We start from the raw sequence: 19,347 nt of genomic DNA on the forward strand, positions 1-19,347 counted from the left end.
CTTTGGACACTTATTCAAGAAATGTTTTGTTTTTTGATTTTCTTCAGGTGCAATGCACATTCCTTAGCTCTCTGCACAAGATCTAAAATGTGCTTCTTAAGAGACAATATACAGCTAGCTGCTGGAGAGAATGGGGTGTGAATAACTGCCACTACAAAAACATTGATATCTTTGGGTTATTTGTAAATTTTACCCTTCTGCTCAAGATACGAGCACTGTTATAGCAGCTCCAACTTTGACTTCTAAGTGATTCTCTACACTGGGTTAAAAAAATTTTCCTGTTGACATTTTGAACAGGAGCTAGTGAGTTTTGAAGATTTCTAACATCTGGCAAGCCACAGGCAGGTAGGGTATAGGTTTTGTTTTTCTGGACACAATACTTTTTGGAATGTTGCCTGTGAATTGGGTATACAGCTGTAACGTGAGACTTGCTGTCAGTAACCTTAGTATCCTGTTGGTTTTTTAACTGGTTGTGGAAGCCAGAATAGCAGCAGTAGGTTTTTGTTTTTGTTCTGTTTTGTTTTTTAATGATATGATCTTCTTTGTTTTTTGACTGTCTTAGGCCTCCTCTACAATGTGCAGGTAAAGGCACAATGGGATCTAATGCATGACTCATATAAGCACACCACCTGCCATGCCACACATGCATGGCAGGAGGCATGATTACGGGATTGTGCATTAGATCCTACTGTGCCTTATTGCTTGTGCAGGGGGCTCCCCCTGCATGAGCAAGAAGCAGGCTTCTGCAGCTGGGAGCCTAATGGACCCCAGTTGAGGAGCTTCCAGCTATAGAGGCACCCCACATGCCTCCAAGGCTGGAGGATGGCTGCTGTGGCGATTTTCCGCCTCCCCCCAATCTGGGGATGCAGGGAATGCCTGGGGCTGTGGGTTGCTGCAGGGGTGTGCCCCCCACCTCAGGGTGTGTAAAACTCCTAGCATCAGAGGATCTTTGTGATCCTCTGGCCCCAGGGGTTTTATGCACCCCCAAATCTTAGAGATCGCAGCAGCAGTGATCCCCAGGGTCTAAGGGTTTAGCACCCCTGGCAATCCCTGAGGATTGTGCCATCCATGATCCCCAGGGTCTGGGGGTTTCACACACCTCTGATCCTTGGGATTGTGACTGCCGCAATCCCTAGGGGTCAGGTGGTTTTTGCGGGCAAGGTGCACCTCTGTGGCTGGGAACCCCATCAGCTGATAGGACTTCCAGCAGCAGGGGAGACCATGTATAAAGTTTGTACACATTTTTGAGGTCTAACTGTATAACTGATTAGAGCTTTTTGTTGTGTGATAGCTACTTTGCACATGTAGCTGGTCTCTTTATCATTGTTCAATTAATCAGTTAATTATACAATACCTGTAATGTGTAGAGAGGGCTTTATTTGTTATGCAGGTGGATCACTTGAAGATCACTTGAAAACTTCAGCTAGTTCGGAATATATAAATCAATTTATTTTGCAATGCTTTTGTTATGGAGCACGTTGTGCTTATGTTGTAGATATTTTCACTGGCTGCTGCCAAGTTACTTTATTCGATTCCAGCGGTTGTTTTTGAACTGTAAAGCTTTTTTTATGTTTGGGGCCCTATTTGCCTTGGATTATTTGAGCACTTCTTTTTTTTTTTAATCTTCTGGTTATTACGGAAGACCTTTCTGAATACTTGGACATAAGGTGAAGGGATTCTTAAGGAAGGTTGGGGTGGTTTTATTTGTTGGGGTGGTGTTGTTTGCACAGGTTAATATATACATCTAAGAGTTGATAGACACATCTTAGAAAACGGATAAAATAAAGTCCTGTAAAAATATAGTTATAGTACAGAGAATTATTTGTCAGGCATTTCAAGTACATTTTGGATGTTACAAACATCCTTGTTGGAGAGAGCATTTTCTCTTTTGGTTTTACTAACCATGATTTAGACTTATATCAAAAAACTTCTAGATAATGACTTGGGAATATTCTGTACCAGTGAATTAATATGAGTACAAGCAACTGAAAGGTTATTAGACTCAGTCAAGCCTCTGTTTTCTCTCTGTCCTCCTACTTTTTACCATATGTATCTGTTCTTTAGAAACTAGATTTACTGACTTGCTAATTGTACAGTTTATGGTAAAATCTGATCTGTTCTGTAATGTTTCATTTCTTTAAGTTCCCTCAGGCAAATTTTAAGAAATGTTTCAAGTTCCATTATTTCTAAAACATTTTTGAGATGTACAGATTCCTGTAGCTACTTAATTAAATAATCTGATTTGTGTTGTGTATTCAGAATAACTTTCTAGATAATTTTCCAGTAAAACTCACACTTCTATGCCTTCAGAGTTGACTCGGATTTTAGTAACAAAACTGTTTTAAACTATTTATATTGTATATATCACATAGTATGAAACATATAAGACAAAGTAGCCCTTAACAGTTTCCTTGATAATGGTATTGCATTATGATAGATCATCAAAGGTTTTGCACCTGCCTGTGCAAATAACAAAACTCTGTTTTTTTACCATGAAACAGAATGATCCATCTTCTCAAAATGGTTTACCAGTACATACACAATTATTGGTTTGGTTTTAGGTCTCTCTTTTTCTTGTGTTGACATTCCTTTGCTTCAGCAGCAGCTACCTTTCCTCTTGCTGTCACTGCTTTTTTTTCTCATGAATTATACTGTCTTACTCTACTTAGAATTTTTCCCATTCTAGGTTACAGTTTCTCTAGTTGCTTTACTTTTACCTCTTAGAGTCTACTTCAACTTTCCTTAGGTTATTGGATCAAGTTCAGCTCACTGCTCCTTCTCCTTTTGTTTCTTGTCCTTTCTGGATCCCCTTACCATTCAAATTTTCAGTTATTAATTGTATCCCGTTCACTGAGGTTGTTTATATTCTATTCTGGCAAGCAGGTGGAATTCATTGCTTTGGGTATGGTTTCTCCAAGGTTAAGCCTCATTTTACAACTTCTAGTCTCTTATTTCTAAATGATTATATATTGGGGAGGTGAAAATTTCTGTTATGACTTACCTGAATAATCTGCTTTTTGCTGTATATTCAGTCTTAATTTCACTGTAATTTTTTTTGCCAAGCATTTCTCTAAAATGTTTTCCGCTGGACCACCTTTTGTTAATATCTTATCTTCTCTATATTGTATAATTACATCAGGGGTGTCCAACCTTTTTGAATGTGGGGCCAGATCATGAACTTTTTATCACCCAGTGGGCTGGCAAGCCATATTCAAAGACCTCACAGGAAGTGGTATCACATCACCCCTCCTGAAACGAAAGTACAGTGTTTACTTTTATTTCCTGTCGCAGTAACTTGGGCCTCAGAAAACAGCTTGGAGGGCCGCATGTTGGACAAGCCTGAATTACATGATCTAAGATGAGGTTTCCTCCATTTAACATTGGGGTAAAAGCCTCCCCCCCATCTTTAGAATTAAGTATGGGGGTGAGGGGAGCAGGCAGCTAGTGTGTCTTGGACTTCAGCCTCTACCTGGAATTGGGGCTGTAGCCACAGTTGTTGCCCCCCCCCAACAACTTCTGCACTCCTGCATCTCCAGGGGAACTGGGATTATTACCTTGGAGAAGAGAAGACTAAGGGGGGATTTAATAGCAGCCTTCAGGTACCTGAAGGGTGATTCCAAAGAGGATGGAGCTAGACTGTTCTCAGTGGTGACAGATGACAGAACAAGGAGCAATGGTGTCAAGTTGCAGCAAGGGGAGTTTAGGTTAGATATTGGTAAAACCCTCTAATGAGGAGGGCAGTAGAGCACTGGAACAGATTACCCAGAGAGGAATGTCCATCCTTAGAGGTCTTTAATACACAGCTAGACAAAGACTTGAGTGGATGATCTAGTTGGGGATGGTTCTGCTTTGAGTGAGGGGTTGGACTAGATGACCTCCTGAGGTCCCTTTCAACCCTAACTTTCCATGATATGATTCTACGTTTTCCTCATACGTAAGGAGAACCATGGAGGAAACTGAGGTAGAAGGTGAGCACTGGATGAAAAAGGGTAGGATTGCTAGTATATCATGGTAGGTAAGTAGGATCAGTCTAAGTCAAGGGTGCCCAGCTCCCAGCCCATGGGCCAGTTTCAGCTCCATTGCTTCCAAATGTCTGGAGCATGGAGGGCCAGATAACGTGCATGCTAAATTGCCTGGGCAGAGGTGGTGCTGGAGCCCAATCTTGATGCTCAGAGGCCTGATCCAAATGCATGGGGATGGTGCTGGGACCTGATCGTGGCATGTCGGGTCCAACCAGGGCCAGATGTAGGCAGCACAGGGCTGAATCCTGGCACATGAAGCCTGATCTGGCCCGCAGACAGGCCCTGCATCACTTACCTAGCTCATGGGACCAAAAGTTTGAGCACTGATCTAAGTTATGAAGTTCCTTAAAGTATAAGGTTAGAAGCTTGTATGGACCTTAATAGGAAACGGGTAAAAGGACTTAAAGATAGGGCTTATAGCTTACAGATAGGCTTAAGAAAGGGAGCAGAGTTATAGTGTGGAAGCTATGAAATGGTGAGGTTAAGGTGGATGCTTTTCACTTTGTGAATACAGGAAAAGCCATATTTCAGAGATATTGTTTAAGACTGAGAGTCAGGATATAAATGTAGGTGGAATGTCGAGGCCAAAGTTAGAGGTGCTAGTGACTGGGCTGATTATTATCTGTTGGGAAGGACAGAAATGAGGATGGTACAAAGAAAAAGACTTGGGAGGAAAGATCAAGAGAGCTGTTTGCTACTGGAAGTGTTTTTTTAAATTACACCCAGGACACAGGATGAGATATGGGTGAACATGGGCATTTCTGTCACATATCAGGACATTCTAATATTTTAACGATGTTTTTCCGAATGAAAGTTTAAAAAAGATGGATTTAAAGATGAGGAAATGTTTTATTTCAATATTTTTATTGAAATTAAATGTTCTGAGTTAGTTCAACATTGAACTACACGTGGCTGTAACGCAGTAATGCCTTATGGGAATTTTGCCTTCACACTGTCATTGCTTCCAGCAACATTTTCCACAGTGTTTTTTCCAGGCATGTGACTTACACTGTTCTCCACACAGCTTGGTTAAAGTAGAGCCTAGTGCATCACGGGAGTTTGTGGAAGAAATCAAACTTTGCGTTGTAGTTGAATCAGAACTGACGGAGCCAGCTTTTCTTTATTTAGGGCTATACTGTGATCACAGGAAGAATTCCATACAGCAAGGGGAATCACCCACTTGTCTGTTTCAAAGGATTTCTTGGACTCTCTAAGTTTACAAGCATATTTATACTTAAGACAGAGAAAGAGAAAAAAAATATGACCTTGGAGAAACAAAACAATAGTAAATTACTCAGACATTTAGGAAGTTTACTTAAACAAACCACCTGTGCACAGGTTAATATATCAAGACAGACCATGGCAGGCAAGATTCCTTATCTCAGAACATATAACTGAAATAAGCAGTATCAGCACTTCTGGTCTCTGTCTGTTTTTCTAGTCAAATAGGCCAGAAGCCGACTAAATTTACTGCTACAAGTTGTAGTCCAGTTTAAAACTCCAGCCTATAGGGGAAATGAGGTATGGGATATCACCACCGCATAAGCAAATGTAATTAATATTGAACTGACACGAAAATAGAAGCTTAAGTTCAGTTCAGCAAACTGAAGTGCTTGGGTTCCTACCAAACCAACCTAAGACAAAAATTCTTTTTGTTTTCCCGATGGCAAATTAAAAAAATTGTAAAATCAAAATTTTGCTGCAGAAACCTGTAAATTTATAGAATCTGCTTATTTTGGTAGAAACATTTTTTCCCCTGAAAATTCCCAGTGGCAAGGATTCTGGTTGTTTTTGGAGTAGATTATTCAGCCTAGCATTCTAGCAAAACTGTAACCTGTGTAATTGTATGCCTAAATTTCCCCTGAAGTTTCATTTGGAAAAAAAAATATTTGTTGTAAAAAGGTACTCCTAAATAAGTCTCTTGCAAGTGAGTGATAGATGTAATGATATCTGTACATTAATTACATTTTGTAAGTGGTATCTTTTGGCAATAGAGAAACTGATAATTTTAAGGGATCAAAGTAGTAATAGGTAAAACCTAATGAATTACTTACCAAACTTAAGAATTGAACTCACATGACATGTTTTTTCTATAATTAAATGCTTAGCATCTCTATTTGCAATATTGAGATAAAAACTAGATTTTTTTTGTATTAGTTACAGAGGTTACGACTGTCGGAGTAATCTATTTTATACTCAGACTGGTGAAATTGTATACCATGTTGCAGCAGTTGGTGTAGTATACAATCGACAGCAGAACACACAGCGCTTTTATTTGGGTCATGATGATGACATCCTCTGCCTTTCTATTCATCCCTTAAAGGACTATGTGGCAACAGGCCAGGTAAGATGCATGTTTAGTGCATTAGACATGTGAAGCTATTTTAGCAAATGTATAAAAGAATATTTAGGATCTCATAATGTACAAATGTGTCACAGAAGGTTTGAATTGTGTTGGAGACAGGGTGAGTTTTAAGAACTGATAACATCCATCTTTTCCCATATGTTTTGTCCAGTTACTTATGAAGTTTTAAGTGTTTTTTATGATAATAAATGATGAATTAAAATAAGTACAAAAGTGTTTTTTATTTTACTTTTAAAACACATTTTATTACTTCACCACTAAAATATGGGAAAAGGTCTATGAAAATAATATTTTTAGGTTGTTAAAGGAAGCTATCAGAAACATTTATCTTGTGTTCTGGCCCTCCAGTTTAGCCTGTGCCTGGTTAAGTTTTTGATTTATCTTATGTCCATATTTCTCAAAACCTCAGTTCTGTTTAAGTGACATTTCATCAATCTGTAAGCAACATACACATTTAGTGCCCATTCAAGTCCATTATTTTAAACTTCTGCTTTCTTAGGCATTGTTTTCACAACAAGAATCCAGGGTTTGATTTGGGAAGAAGATTTTGATTTTTAATTAAGTCCAAGCCTAAGAAGCCTGCTGATACAACTGAAGACAAACATTCTTAGTTGGACAGCTCACCAAATCCTTTGTAATTAAAAAGCTATAATTTCACACTTACAATGGCAGTATTCCTGTTCCGGATAAAAAGTATATCAAAAGTTAATTTAAACAGGCTGGCTCACTTAAAGATTAAAGTTTTATGTAATTCATGTATTGACTTCAGAAGCAAAAAGAATTGGGGCTGGAGAGTCAGAATCCCAGGTTGGTGGTAGGGGCACAGGGATCTTCCAGGGAGAGTAGCTGTGGCAGGGTCCTGAAAGAGCCCTGAGTTCTGAGAGCAGGGGGAGAGGGCCTGGGAATGCACTGAGTGTTGGGAGTGACTGGACCCCAGAAGTCTGAGTACTGCTTGTGCTGCTGCTCCCAAGCACTTGGTGTGTGGGGTGGGGGAGCCGAAGCAATCAGGGTTCAAGGACCCAATGGCAGGGGTGGGGGCCCTCCCAAAGACAGGGAAGTTAGTCAGCTTCAATCTACACATTGGCTTTATTTCACATTACAACCTGCCTGACATCTGATTCGCCAGATACCTGCCAGACCTGGCCTGTTACACTTTTCTTCTCCCTTCCCCACTCCTCTCCTCCCCTTCTCCTTTTCTCCCCTTTGTCTTCCTAATTTCCAGCTATTTACTTTTTCACAGTCAGCCTCTTTTCAACCTTGAGTTACTACTACTGTAGAGTTTCCCATACTCACCTTTGTTCCCTCCCCCCTTCCTTCCCTGTTCTATCTTTTGTTTTTCTAATTTCCACCTATTTACATTCTCACTGACACCCTGTCACACTTTTAGCTTCTTTCATTCCTTGGAGTCTCAGAAGAGCAGTGACTTCCTATGCCTGAAGAAGGGTGATTGTTCCCAAAAGCTTGCAAAGAACTTTTTTTCAACTACTCAGTTGATCTAATAAAATATATCACATCTTTTATCACATACAAAGGGCATGCACATCTATATGGCTGGCTCTTTGAAACATTTCAAAGATGTTTGAAAGATTTCAGATGTTACATCTGTTTCCATTTTCTTTTTATTCACATTTAAGCTTCAGGCCACCCCATATAGCTGTAAGTTAATAAGTTGGAATCTCTATTCGCTTGTGCCATAGGAACCTTTTTTAGCTAAGTTTGCATGAACTGCTTTGGTGATAAAATACTGAAGAAAATAGAATTACACAGGTACCTTGGTTACGATTTAAACTTCAGGGCTTTTATTACTAGTAATGATGCATGAAAAGGAAAGAAGTTATCTTGGTCCTAGTGTATATACAAGCTAGTAATAAAGACATTCTTTTTTTAAAAATAGAACAATTGATACAGAAATAGCTGAGACAATAAGCAGTGCTTTCCTCATGTCATCTGTGGAGTCTATTTTCAAATAGAATTTTGTCATTAAGATTCCTTATTGTGTTTAATCTATTCACATTCTTCCTTAGAAAGAAGAAAGGGCCAAATCTAGGAAAGTAGGATATGAGGCAGATGGAAGAATTTTCATGTCTCTAGTAGGACTACAGTATTATTTGATATACTTATAGACAAGGAGTGAGGGAAAGATGAATCAACAGTTTAAATTGTTTTAAATACATCATTTATGTATTTGCAATTGTAAGATAAAATTGTGCTTTTGAGAAAACATGCAAAATATGATGACCAAATGTAAGTCACAAACAACTTCCTATATCCTTTTCTTTTTTAGGTTGGTCGGGATTCTGCAATACATGTTTGGGATACAGAGACAATCAAACCACTGTCAGTATTAAAGGGCTATCACCAATATGGTGTTTGTGCTGTTGATTTTTCAGGTAATATATATATTTTTAATTATTTTATTCTGTTTGAAAATACAGTAAAACCTTTTGTATCCGGTATGCGTGGGGCAAGAGGGGTGCCAGTTATCTTAAAATTCTGGTTATCTGAGAGTTATACCTATCAAGGGAGACAGGAGTGCAATGTGGCCACCCTTGCCAGGAGGAGCCCAGTGCTGCCCTGGCCCCAGCCCACAGCAGCAAGCTCTCCTGCCCCATGCAGATCCCTTTCCTGTCCCCCTGCCCAGCAGCTCCTCTAGAAGGGCTCCTGGCAGCTTCTCTGTGGGCAGCATCACTAACTAATGTAAACAACAGAAATACTTGATGTGCATGCTGGATAGAGTCAGCAAAGTTTCTGGTTGTTAAAGTGAGGATTTGTATTGGGAGATATTGGAAATTCCGGCTAATAGAGTATTCTAGTTTGTAAAATTCTGGTTAACATAGCTTTTACTGTATAATGATTCTCTATTTAAATGTGAGTGGGTGTAATAACCTGTAAGTTGGAACAAGTGTTATAAGTGGATGATTTGGAGGGTGACACCAAGAAGCTCCATGTGCCCGGGGAATTTCACAGTAGCTTGGAGCATCCAATGCACCTCACTGCAAGGCAAGCAGCACCACTGAGCGCACAGCACTTCAAGTTCTTGCAGTCCAAATGGAGTCCCTTTATTATTGCACAGAGTGCTGGTGCATGAAACACAGTGGCAGTGGGTAAGAACAATAGCAAAGTGTGTGTGATTTAAAGTATCACCTACACAGCAAAGAGAGAAGGTATCATGGAGAGACTCAGATCATCTGCACATTTGGATTTCCAGTCAAAGAACCTGGCAGCAGCATGAAAGCAGTGGAAGGAGGAACTGACTTTGTACACACAGCTGATAATGGTAGACTGGTTTGAGAAAATGAAGGTAAAACTTTTCCATTACCTCATTGGGATAAAAGGCAGAGAACTGAGAGCTTTTTGGTGAATACTGTGACCCCAGAAAAAATGAGATTGTGGAAATGTACTGCTGTTTTTACCTGGAATCAGGATCTAGAAAAAGTGTTACAGAGCTGAAAACACTGACATCCATATGTAATTTTGGAAAGATCACAGACTCCCTTATTAGAGACAGAATTATTTGTGGGACATCTGATTCTAAGCTGAGAGATTGTTGCAAGAGGCTGATCTGACTCTGGACAAATACCTCTGAATTTCACAGGGAGCTGAATTATCTAAGGAAAGAACCAAGATAATCGCTAGTGCAAAACATGTACATACCTTCAGTTTAAAAATAATGTAGGGCACTGAACAAAGATAGGCAAACTGAGAATGCAGTCCCCAGGTGCTGGTACTGCAGACAGTGACACGAAAGACTGCAAGAAAAATGCTGTTTACCAGCAAAGGTGCCTGGGCAAGGGAAACAGAATTATTTTGTGTCCTAGTGTCTCACTAACCACAAGAGAAATAAAGCTGCAATACATGCAGTAGGGGAGCACATTGAGATTTTTTATAAGGAAGATGAAGTCTTCTCTGTGACTAGCAGATCCAAATACTCTGAACTTACATGCACTACAGAAATTGCGACATGGCCATCTGCTATATTTGCAGCAATGTTAATAGAGCAGCAATTAGTCAGATTTCAGCTTGATTGTAGAACCAGCTGCAATGTACTTTCATAGATTTCATAGACATTAGGGCTGGAAGAGACCTCAAAGATCAAGTCCAGTCCCCTGCCCCAGGGGCAGGAAAAACTACTCAGCAGTAATATCAGCTGGAGTGATGTGAGTAGATACTGGTGATACACAGTAAACTATATAACCAGTGGATAAATCCAGACTATCAATACAAAATCCATAGAACAGAAAACAGTACCACTTGGAATTCATAGTGGTCAACACTGAAGAGTGTCATGCAGTGTTAGGTGCAAGCAGTTCAAGCCTGATCTCAGTGCAACACTAGAATATCTTCCACATGAGACGGGAGGGAGGAAGCACGATATGGCTCTTGTCAGAGGTTTTACAGGAATACAAAGTTGTATTTGAAGGAGACAGGCACCTAGAGGCAGAGCAGACCCTAGGTAGGTGTGGGGCCTGGGGCAAATCAGCTTGTGCGGAGCCCCCTTAACACTGCGTGGGGCTGTGGTACCCCTGCAAAGTCCCCTGCAGAGGGACTTTATTAAACCAGTGGAAATAAGCACCAACTGGATAAGCTACCTGGTAGTGGTAAGAAAACCACCTGGTAAACTGAGGATTTGTATAGATGCAAATCCTCTTAACAGGACGTTGAAAAGAATCCATTATCCATTGCCCACTCTCAAGGACGCATTGCGTGAACTCTGTTGAGGGCAAAACTGTTCACAGTTTGTAATACGGGAAATGGGTTCTGGTATATCTAGCTAAATGAGTCTTCAAGCCATCTGACAATCTTTGCAGCACCCTTTGGCAGATGCTACCGAGTAAAAATGGCCAAGGGAAATCAATCCTGCCTCATATCCCAGCACAAACTGGGCACTAAGGGGACTTCCAGGAATCAGAATTGTAGCAGATGAAATCCTTATTGTAGAAGACAGAGATAGCGAACATAATGCTAAGCTGCGACAGCTCCTAAACAGGTGTAGGGAGTGGACTATTAAGTTGAACCCAGACAAGCTGAAGCTGAGACAAACTGATGTCCCCTTTTGACCTCAGCAGGACTATAGCTGAGAAATTGAGAACCATTATGGACATGTCCTGAGAAATTGAGAGCCATTAAGGAAATGTCCAGACCAAAAGATGTGAAGGGAGTTCAGTGATTTATAGGCATGGCTAACTATCTTTCCAGGTTCTGTACATACTTCTCAGAGGCTTGTGAACTTCTAAGGCAGCTAACACACAAGAAACAGCATAGGACTGGGCAGAAGCCCAGGAGCAGGCTTTTGAAAGAATAAAGATACTTGTAAGTGAGGTACTAATCTTGAAGTATTACAACCCAGCAGAGCAACTACAACTACAATATGATGCCTCAGAAGGCAGCCTGGGAACAATATTGATGCAGAACCAGCAACCTGTAGCATTTGCCAGTTGAGCCTTGACTGATACAGAAAAAAGTTTATGTAAATAGAAAAGGAACCCATGGCTGTGCTCTTTGAAATGAAACAATTTCACCAATTCACCTTCAGATAGAAGGTGAATGTACATTCTGATTACAAGCCGCTGGGAAGCATTATGAAGAAGACAAATCTCTAGAGTACACCAAAGCAACTATAACATATGCTATTGTGATTCCAGTGCTACGATGTGAGTGTCATGTACTGTCCTAGGAAGTCCCTGCTAGTGGCAGATACTCTGAGCAAGGCCTGTGTTCCAGAGTACACCACATGTGGCTCTGTGCAATAGAAAATTAAATCAGACAATTTGTTACAATATCTCCCTGTCTCCAGAAGGAGTCGCCAGGCAATATGAGAGAGCACAGAAGTGAAGGGCTATAAATTGATACAAACTGTACTCCATGGGTGGCCAGACCACAAGGAGCAAGTGCTCCAGAAAGTCATTCCCTCATCTGACAGGTTAGGGAGGAATTTTGTGCACAAGGTTGGATGTTTAAAGGTGACAGAACAGTAATCCTGGCCGAACTGAGACAGGATATCATGAAAAGAATAAATTTCATGCCTGGGAGTAGAGGTGTGCCTGTAGCGAGCTTGGAAGTGTGTCTACCTGCCAGGCATGAATTTCCAGATGAGGATTTACATGGAGCAGTGTGAGGAGTGCAAAGAGCATGGAGACAGGAGGAAAAGCTGTAGACTCTTGACATACCAACATGACCTTGAAAAAAGATTGGGACAGACCTGTTTGGGCGTGTCCACACATACAAGCACGTGTGCTTGCAGCAGCTCAAATAGAAGCAGTGCAAATTTGAGCTGGGGCTTTTTGCCTCAGTGCACATGCTCAGGCATGCACTTTGTTGTGGAGCAAATTGTGCCAATTGGGGCCTGGCTCCTCCCAGATCTGCAGCCATGGGAAGCTAGAGCCCGGGGCCAGCACCTGTGCTGTCCCCAGCAGTATAAAACGCTGCCCTGTCTTGGTCCCATCTGTACAGAAAGCTGCCCTGGCAAGCAGCTCAGGGCTACTCACTCTCAGGAGCTTCTGGGGCCCAGCCACTAGGTACCTGGGGACACCACCCCTTGTGTGAGCTGGACTGCTGCAGCAGCATCCCAAATCCATTTTTAAAAATACCCCAAAATCCATGTTCTTCTACAACTAAAACAAAAGACCACGCATGCATGCACGCACGCCCCCTGAGAAAGAGATAGCGATCAGTTGGGCAATGCTTTATTGGGATATTTACAGTGTTAAAGCAATTTGGAAGCCTACCAGTGTCTCTATCATCATGGTAAAATAAATTCTAAATACCTATATGTGTTGTGTGCTTTTGATTTTCTTCCCACATGATGGGTGTGTGATAGAGGGACATGGTATTTGCAGGAAGGGGGTGGGAAGGGATGTGGGGGAAGGTGGGGGTGTGTGTGTGGAGGGATGTGGGTTGGTGTGGGACAGTTTATGGGGGGACTGTGGGTGTGGGGGACCTTGTGGAGGGGCTGCTCAGGAGAGGTGAGTTCCCTGGCCCCCACAGGGTGCAGCCCCCCCCAGCACATGGAATGCCCCAGCTCTCCCCTGGAGGCCCCCCTATCCCCCACAGGGACCCAGGCCTGCTGCCTAGGGCCCCCGCCTCCCAGCAATTGCCCCATATCTACTAGGGTCCATAACTTACTTTTTGCAGCAGCAGCAGGAGTGGGGCACTCTGAGCCTGTTGCTGCCAGCTTCCAGCTCTTGGGGACCGCATGCCAAGCCCAGCTGGGTCCTGTCAACCTTGGGGACCCTCTGCTGCCCGGCCAGGCCAGTGCCATGGCAGCAAGACCCGGCGCAGCATGCGGGGACTGCATGCCAGGCCCTGCCGGCCCTGGGGACCCTCTCATGCCTGGCCAGGGGATTGGACCGAACCGGCCTGGCCGGGTGGCAGAGGGGCTCCAGGGCCGGCAAGACCCAGCACGCCTCTGCTCCACTGTGCCTGCAGGGAGGTGGCACGTGGTGGGACCTGGCCCAGACTGGTGCGACTCGCTAGTCTGGCTTTGCACCAGAACGGGTCACACAGCTCTGGGAGGCACGGCTCCTGTACATGCCTCCCAGAGCCGTATGACTCGCTTTGGTGCAAAGTCAGACTAGTGAGCCTCACCAGTCTGGGCCAGGTCCTCACCCCCTGAAGCCCCAGGGACATCCCCCTGCCACTCTTTAACCCCCCAATCATCCCCCTTCCACCCCTCACCCACCCACACCCATGAACCGCCGCCCCCACACACACATACCTTGGACAGCAGCAGGGAACTAGAGCGTCTCTTTTGGAGGACTGACTCCCTGCTGGCTCCCGGCATGGTCTGGGACTGTGCCTTGCTCTGCTGTTCTGCGGAGTGGTTTTTTTTGACCCCTGACACTGGAGGCATGTGTGCTTGTCTGGATGCGCCCGTTGTGTTCAATGATAGAAACTATACTATAGATCATGGTAGATATTACTCCAGTTTTTGGCAGGTAGACTATCCAGAGAACAGTCAAACAAGAAAAGTAATCGGGATGCTGAAGGCACACTTTGTCAAGTATGGCATACCCAGTACCTTGTATTGAGAGGTCACAATATACAGCAGAGGAATTCAAAAGCTTTAGCACAAAATGGGTATTCGGTCACAAAACTCTTTTTCAGGATATCCGCAAAGCAATAGGAAGGTAGGATCAGCTGTTAGAACTAATAGAGAGCGCACAAAAGACAATATGATCCTCATTTGGCTTTGTTGGATTATTGCAATACCCCCTGTCAGGGACTTGAGAGCAGCCCTGCACAGACACTGAGGGGGCAAACAACCACTACTTCCCATGAAGGAAGCTGAGGAGGCTACTTCCTATGAGGGACAGCCTGCTGAATCTGAGTGGAGGGAAAGAAGAAAACACAGAGGGGCTTCTAAGAGTATGTCAGGACAGACAGGCAGCATATTACAATAGAGGAGCCAAAAACCTGAGGTCTCTCCATATAGGGGAGACGGTCTGAGTTCAACCGTCCAGCAGCCGTACAAAACAATGGCAAAAGGATACTATCCAAGCTCTTATTGAGCCGAGGTCCTATGAAGTAGCTACCACAGAAGATTTAAAAAAAAATGTGGGCATCTGATCATTTCTTTTCTCTCTGAGCCACTCTCAATCACAAGAATCAGGAGTCCTCCTGGTATTGTGAGCAAGGATATTTTTCTGTCAGAAACTTCACATGCATTTAACTTTGGTCCTGCAGTCTGTACTTTGGGTGAGATCCACCCATGGCAGAGTATAAGTTGAGAGACTTGGATCATGTCTGGTCTCTGGAAGAAATATGGTTTTCTCTTTTTCTTTTCTTATTTTGCCATGGTAAGGAGCCCTTATCACTTGCATCTTTTGCGCATTCTGTGCCTCCGAAGTCAAATTCTGACATGTTGTTGATTCCATACTCTGTGCTGCATTTAGGGATGGTGCTTGGGTTCACCCGGATGTCCTATCCCATATGTATGAGGGAGCATGATTCTGAGATGATGCATTCTGATAGGGCTTGAATTTCTGATACTTGGAGAATTTCTCATCCTCCTTGTCTCATACTTTTCAGAATGTTGTTCTCTTTACCCTGTTTCCAGGAAGAAAGCTCAGGAGCTTTAAACTATATGCATGTGCTGGGAAGATAACATTCATGAATACGAGAAGTAGTGTCTCTTCTTACTTGGAGCTAGATCTGATTATATATGTCACGATTGTCTCAAGATGTTATCCAAAATTATCAAGATTTGGAAATATCTCAAATTTCCTGAGAGTATCCGAGGGGTATTTTTGTAAATGCATTTTGCAATCATTCCAAAACATTTTTGCTTCTTCAGTGGAGGGAGAGAACTAGCATCTACCCACAAATTCATGGTGCCATATGCACGTTAAAGATTTTGTCAATCTTGGCCATTATTGGTAGAGTAATGACCAGCATGTTGTAGAACATGGAGATCACTCAATTAGGATTGGAGGGATATCCTTGAGGCTGATTGCTGGTGTGTAGGATTCAATGTGGAGGTTTACTCCCAGTGTAGACAGACACCAGGACAATGATGTGGCTCAAGCTTATCTGCCCTTTCCAAATTTTTGAAAAAAGGTAAATCAGTACTTGTTGCCCAGAAATCTTAAAAGTCCAAGATGGGCAGATAATATAGGTCACTGAGACCATGTCAAAGTTATGAGTAGAACCTGGAAATTATTAGCTTCAATCCTATCCACTGGACTGAATCCATCCATCTAACCATAATCTATTCATTATTTAAAAAAAAAAAGGAAACCCCCCTCCCAAAATCACTTCTGCCTAAATGTAGTACACTGTGCTCTATTTTATGTGTCTCTATTCTTTCATGTCTCAGCACTACATGCAATGTTTGATATGCCTTAAATTAATATAATGATCTGGTTTCTTATTGAGGAGTAATGCACTTTATCTACTCTGATACATTTCCTTTTCCAGCTGATGGCAAACGCTTGGCTTCTGTTGGTATAGATGACAATCATACTGTTGTACTCTGGGACTGGAAGAAAGGAGAGAAGCTCTCAGCAGTAAGGTAGGAGTTCAACTTTATTTCAAAATCTGTACTAAAATTAATTTTCAAATATTAATGTGCAGAATGAGTACAAATAGAAATTCGTATTAGAAGACATAAATGAGTAGTTATCTTTACCTTTTAGTTCACCTAGTCAGTGGCTTTTGGCATGTCCTTGAATCTCTTTCAGGAGTAGAGAGAATCAACAGGAACTGCTCTGAAACTTAGGGGTTGAGATGGAAATAAGAATTAGATATGTTCTTATGGACTGATTATAGAGGTTTTCTTTACACTGTTGTGCAATTGAGTATGTGGGACATTTTGTAACAGTTTCTTCAAAACTCACTACATAAACCAGTATTTGCCATGTGCCTAGTCACAGGTAGTATACCGCTCCTGTCAATTCAAAACATAGACTGTACATAGTTCTTGTAATTCCTTTTCCACCAATTGGAAGCAGTACATTTACTCAACATTTCTCCTTTGTGTAGTTACTGGACCTAGAGCCTCTTTCTTATTATTGGTGCTGGAATTACTTGGCTTCATCCACCTTCCAAGCTGCTTGCACCTGAAGTGCTTTCCTAGGCATTCTACAGATGTTGGCATCTGCCTTACCTTTTCACAGCCTGCTCATCATAGGTCTTCAGTAATGGCACCTTTTTGTACTGCATCCCTTTCCTTTTGTGGTCTGGAAGATTACAGTTGTTTTCTCTTAAGGATATAAAATTCTTCTTGCAGATCCTTTTTCCTCTTTCCCCAACCCTTTCCTCTGAGGCTGTGGAAAACTGTGCGTGTCACTGGTTGTGACTGACCCCGAGGCAACATGATCTTTTCCAGGTAGTTCAAATTCTCTTCAGTTCAAGTTCTTCAGATTTGGTCCCACCTTTTTGGTCTTTAAAATATGTGGCCAAGAATGGAGAAATTAACTATGGTTCTCTTAGCTCATTAGGTTTCTCCTAGTGGATGGTCTATAAGCTTGTCTGTAACACATCTTAAGGATTTTTAATTCCTTACCTTTTTTGTGGCAATTTGGTAAAAAGAGAACACCAGCTTGCTGTCAGGAGAGAGTTCAGGAGTAAAGACCTTGTCTTTACTACTAGCTTCTAATGCTTCTTGTCTTCATTTACTACTGGGATCTCTTCAGAAAACAGCAGTTTTCCTACTGCAGACATTTGATACAAATCAAAGATGTTTGATTTTTGTTTTTATGAAAATTACAAATTGCCCTTAATCAGCAAGGCTTTTTTGGAGATTTCTCCAAACTTCAGTAGTACTGTAAATATTTGGGTACAACCCATATGACCCATGTGTGGAAGTTAAAAAAAAAAATACTTGTCACAGCCCATGCTGGTCCAAACTTTAAAATGAGTCTCTTCTGTTTAATTGTGTAAAATGAAATGGAATCAACACAACTTTCTTTTGCTCAGCAGAGAAAAAATGTTTCATATTTTTACTTCCACAGTTTTGATAGGCAGAATAGTTTGCACCATTTTGCACTTCAGCTGATGTTAGCGACTCTTTAACAAACACAATCTTGGTGAAAGCTAATGGTTTTAATTCCATGACAGAGAGTCTTAATCCCTTGTTAAGCCAATCTTAGCTTTTAGTTGGTGCTTATTGTGCACACCAATGAAACGTGTTAGCCAGCCCTATTTGGATCTAACTCTGTCTTCCAGTTAGGTCCTGTACATTTATTAAATTTTGATCTTCCTGAGGTCTTTTGCCTTGGGTACTTTGGATTTTTCTTTTTGACATAGTATGTTTATGCAGACCTCTTGGCCCATTTCTTTAGGCATCACACACTAGTACAGGGCCTATTTGGCATGTACAGTATTTGGTACTCCAGGTCCTGTTTTTCCTTTTTGGCCAGAACCATAGCTCTGTTTCAGTGTTGGTTTTAGCACTTCAAAGCAAAAGCTTTTAGGTACTAAACTGTAAGTACTAAGATACCATTCTCAGTTGGGCACTGAGCCTACTGCTGAGCACTTGTTTGGTCTACTGGTTTAGCGTTCCATTTGGCGTACTGGTACCTTTTTTATTTCAGGTTTGGCATACAAGAAAGAAAATGACTACTGAGTATTTTCAAACTTGTTCTGTTCAAAACTGATGACCATATTTGGTGTGTATGTGCATTGGAGTCAATCATGAGGAACAGGAGTACCAGATATGTCTACAAATATAATTCCAAGTGTTGAAGAAATATGGGGAGGTCCAACAAGCCCTTCTTCAGGTACCTCAGGGAGGCTCCCATAACTCCAGCACAAGGTCAGCCAGAGTCAGTCAGAATATGTGAATGGAGGACTCAGTTCTGATGTTCCCTATGTCAGTCCAAACTTGTCTTCCAACTAAGGTGGTTTCACCAATGAAGTGAAGAGTTCTGCCAAGCCATGGCTTCTTGACATATTCGGGAACTTGGTATTTGAGGTAGGTGGAACTGAGCTTATCAGATAAGGAAATACTGTCTCCCTACAAGTGCTTTTCAGGAAGTCTTCCAGATTCTGTTCCTTGCCCCTAAGAATACGTTTGGGCTCAGTATCAAGAAGAGATGCTACAGTCAATCCTGTTTCTTATAGCAAAGAAACCTTAAAATCAGTACCACTGGAGGAGAAAGAGAAAGGGGTTTATTCCATAGAGTTCTGAGTAACAAAAAAGACAGGGTGATCTTGGATCTTGAGGAACTGAATCTGTATTGAGGCAAAAAGTCAAGATAATTATTCTGAATGCCAATATGCATCTCAGATGAACCTGAATTGATGTGTGCTCTAGACATGAATTTTGGAAGCACTTGGGAATGTTCTTCAATCATTAGAATAATCTGAGCTTTGATTTAAAGGAATATCACCCCCAACTCTGTCTTGCTTTTTTGATTTGGTATCTGCTCCATGACATTCTTGATGATAGATGATTATTACTATGAAATTAGTCAATATATATATGTTTGTGTGTGTGTGTGTGTGTGTATGTGTGTGTGT

General features: G+C 41.8%; 1 protein-coding gene across 1 annotated transcript in view; it reads left to right on the top strand.

Annotated features, from left to right (window-relative positions):
- Positions 1-19,347, top strand: part of EML5 (echinoderm microtubule associated protein like 5) — a 293,292-nt gene that overhangs the window by 132,327 nt on the left and 141,618 nt on the right. The window contains exons 14-16 of the mRNA XM_019518682.1: positions 6,180-6,366; positions 8,672-8,777; positions 16,303-16,396. Of these exons, the coding sequence (XP_019374227.1) occupies positions 6,180-6,366; positions 8,672-8,777; positions 16,303-16,396 (387 nt within the window). The remainder of the gene's footprint in view (positions 1-6,179; positions 6,367-8,671; positions 8,778-16,302; positions 16,397-19,347) is intronic.

The sequence above is a fragment of the Gavialis gangeticus genome, unplaced genomic scaffold (assembly GCF_001723915.1).
Source record: "Gavialis gangeticus isolate Ggan-Ray unplaced genomic scaffold, GavGan_comp1, whole genome shotgun sequence".
NCBI lineage: Eukaryota > Metazoa > Chordata > Crocodylia > Gavialidae > Gavialis > Gavialis gangeticus.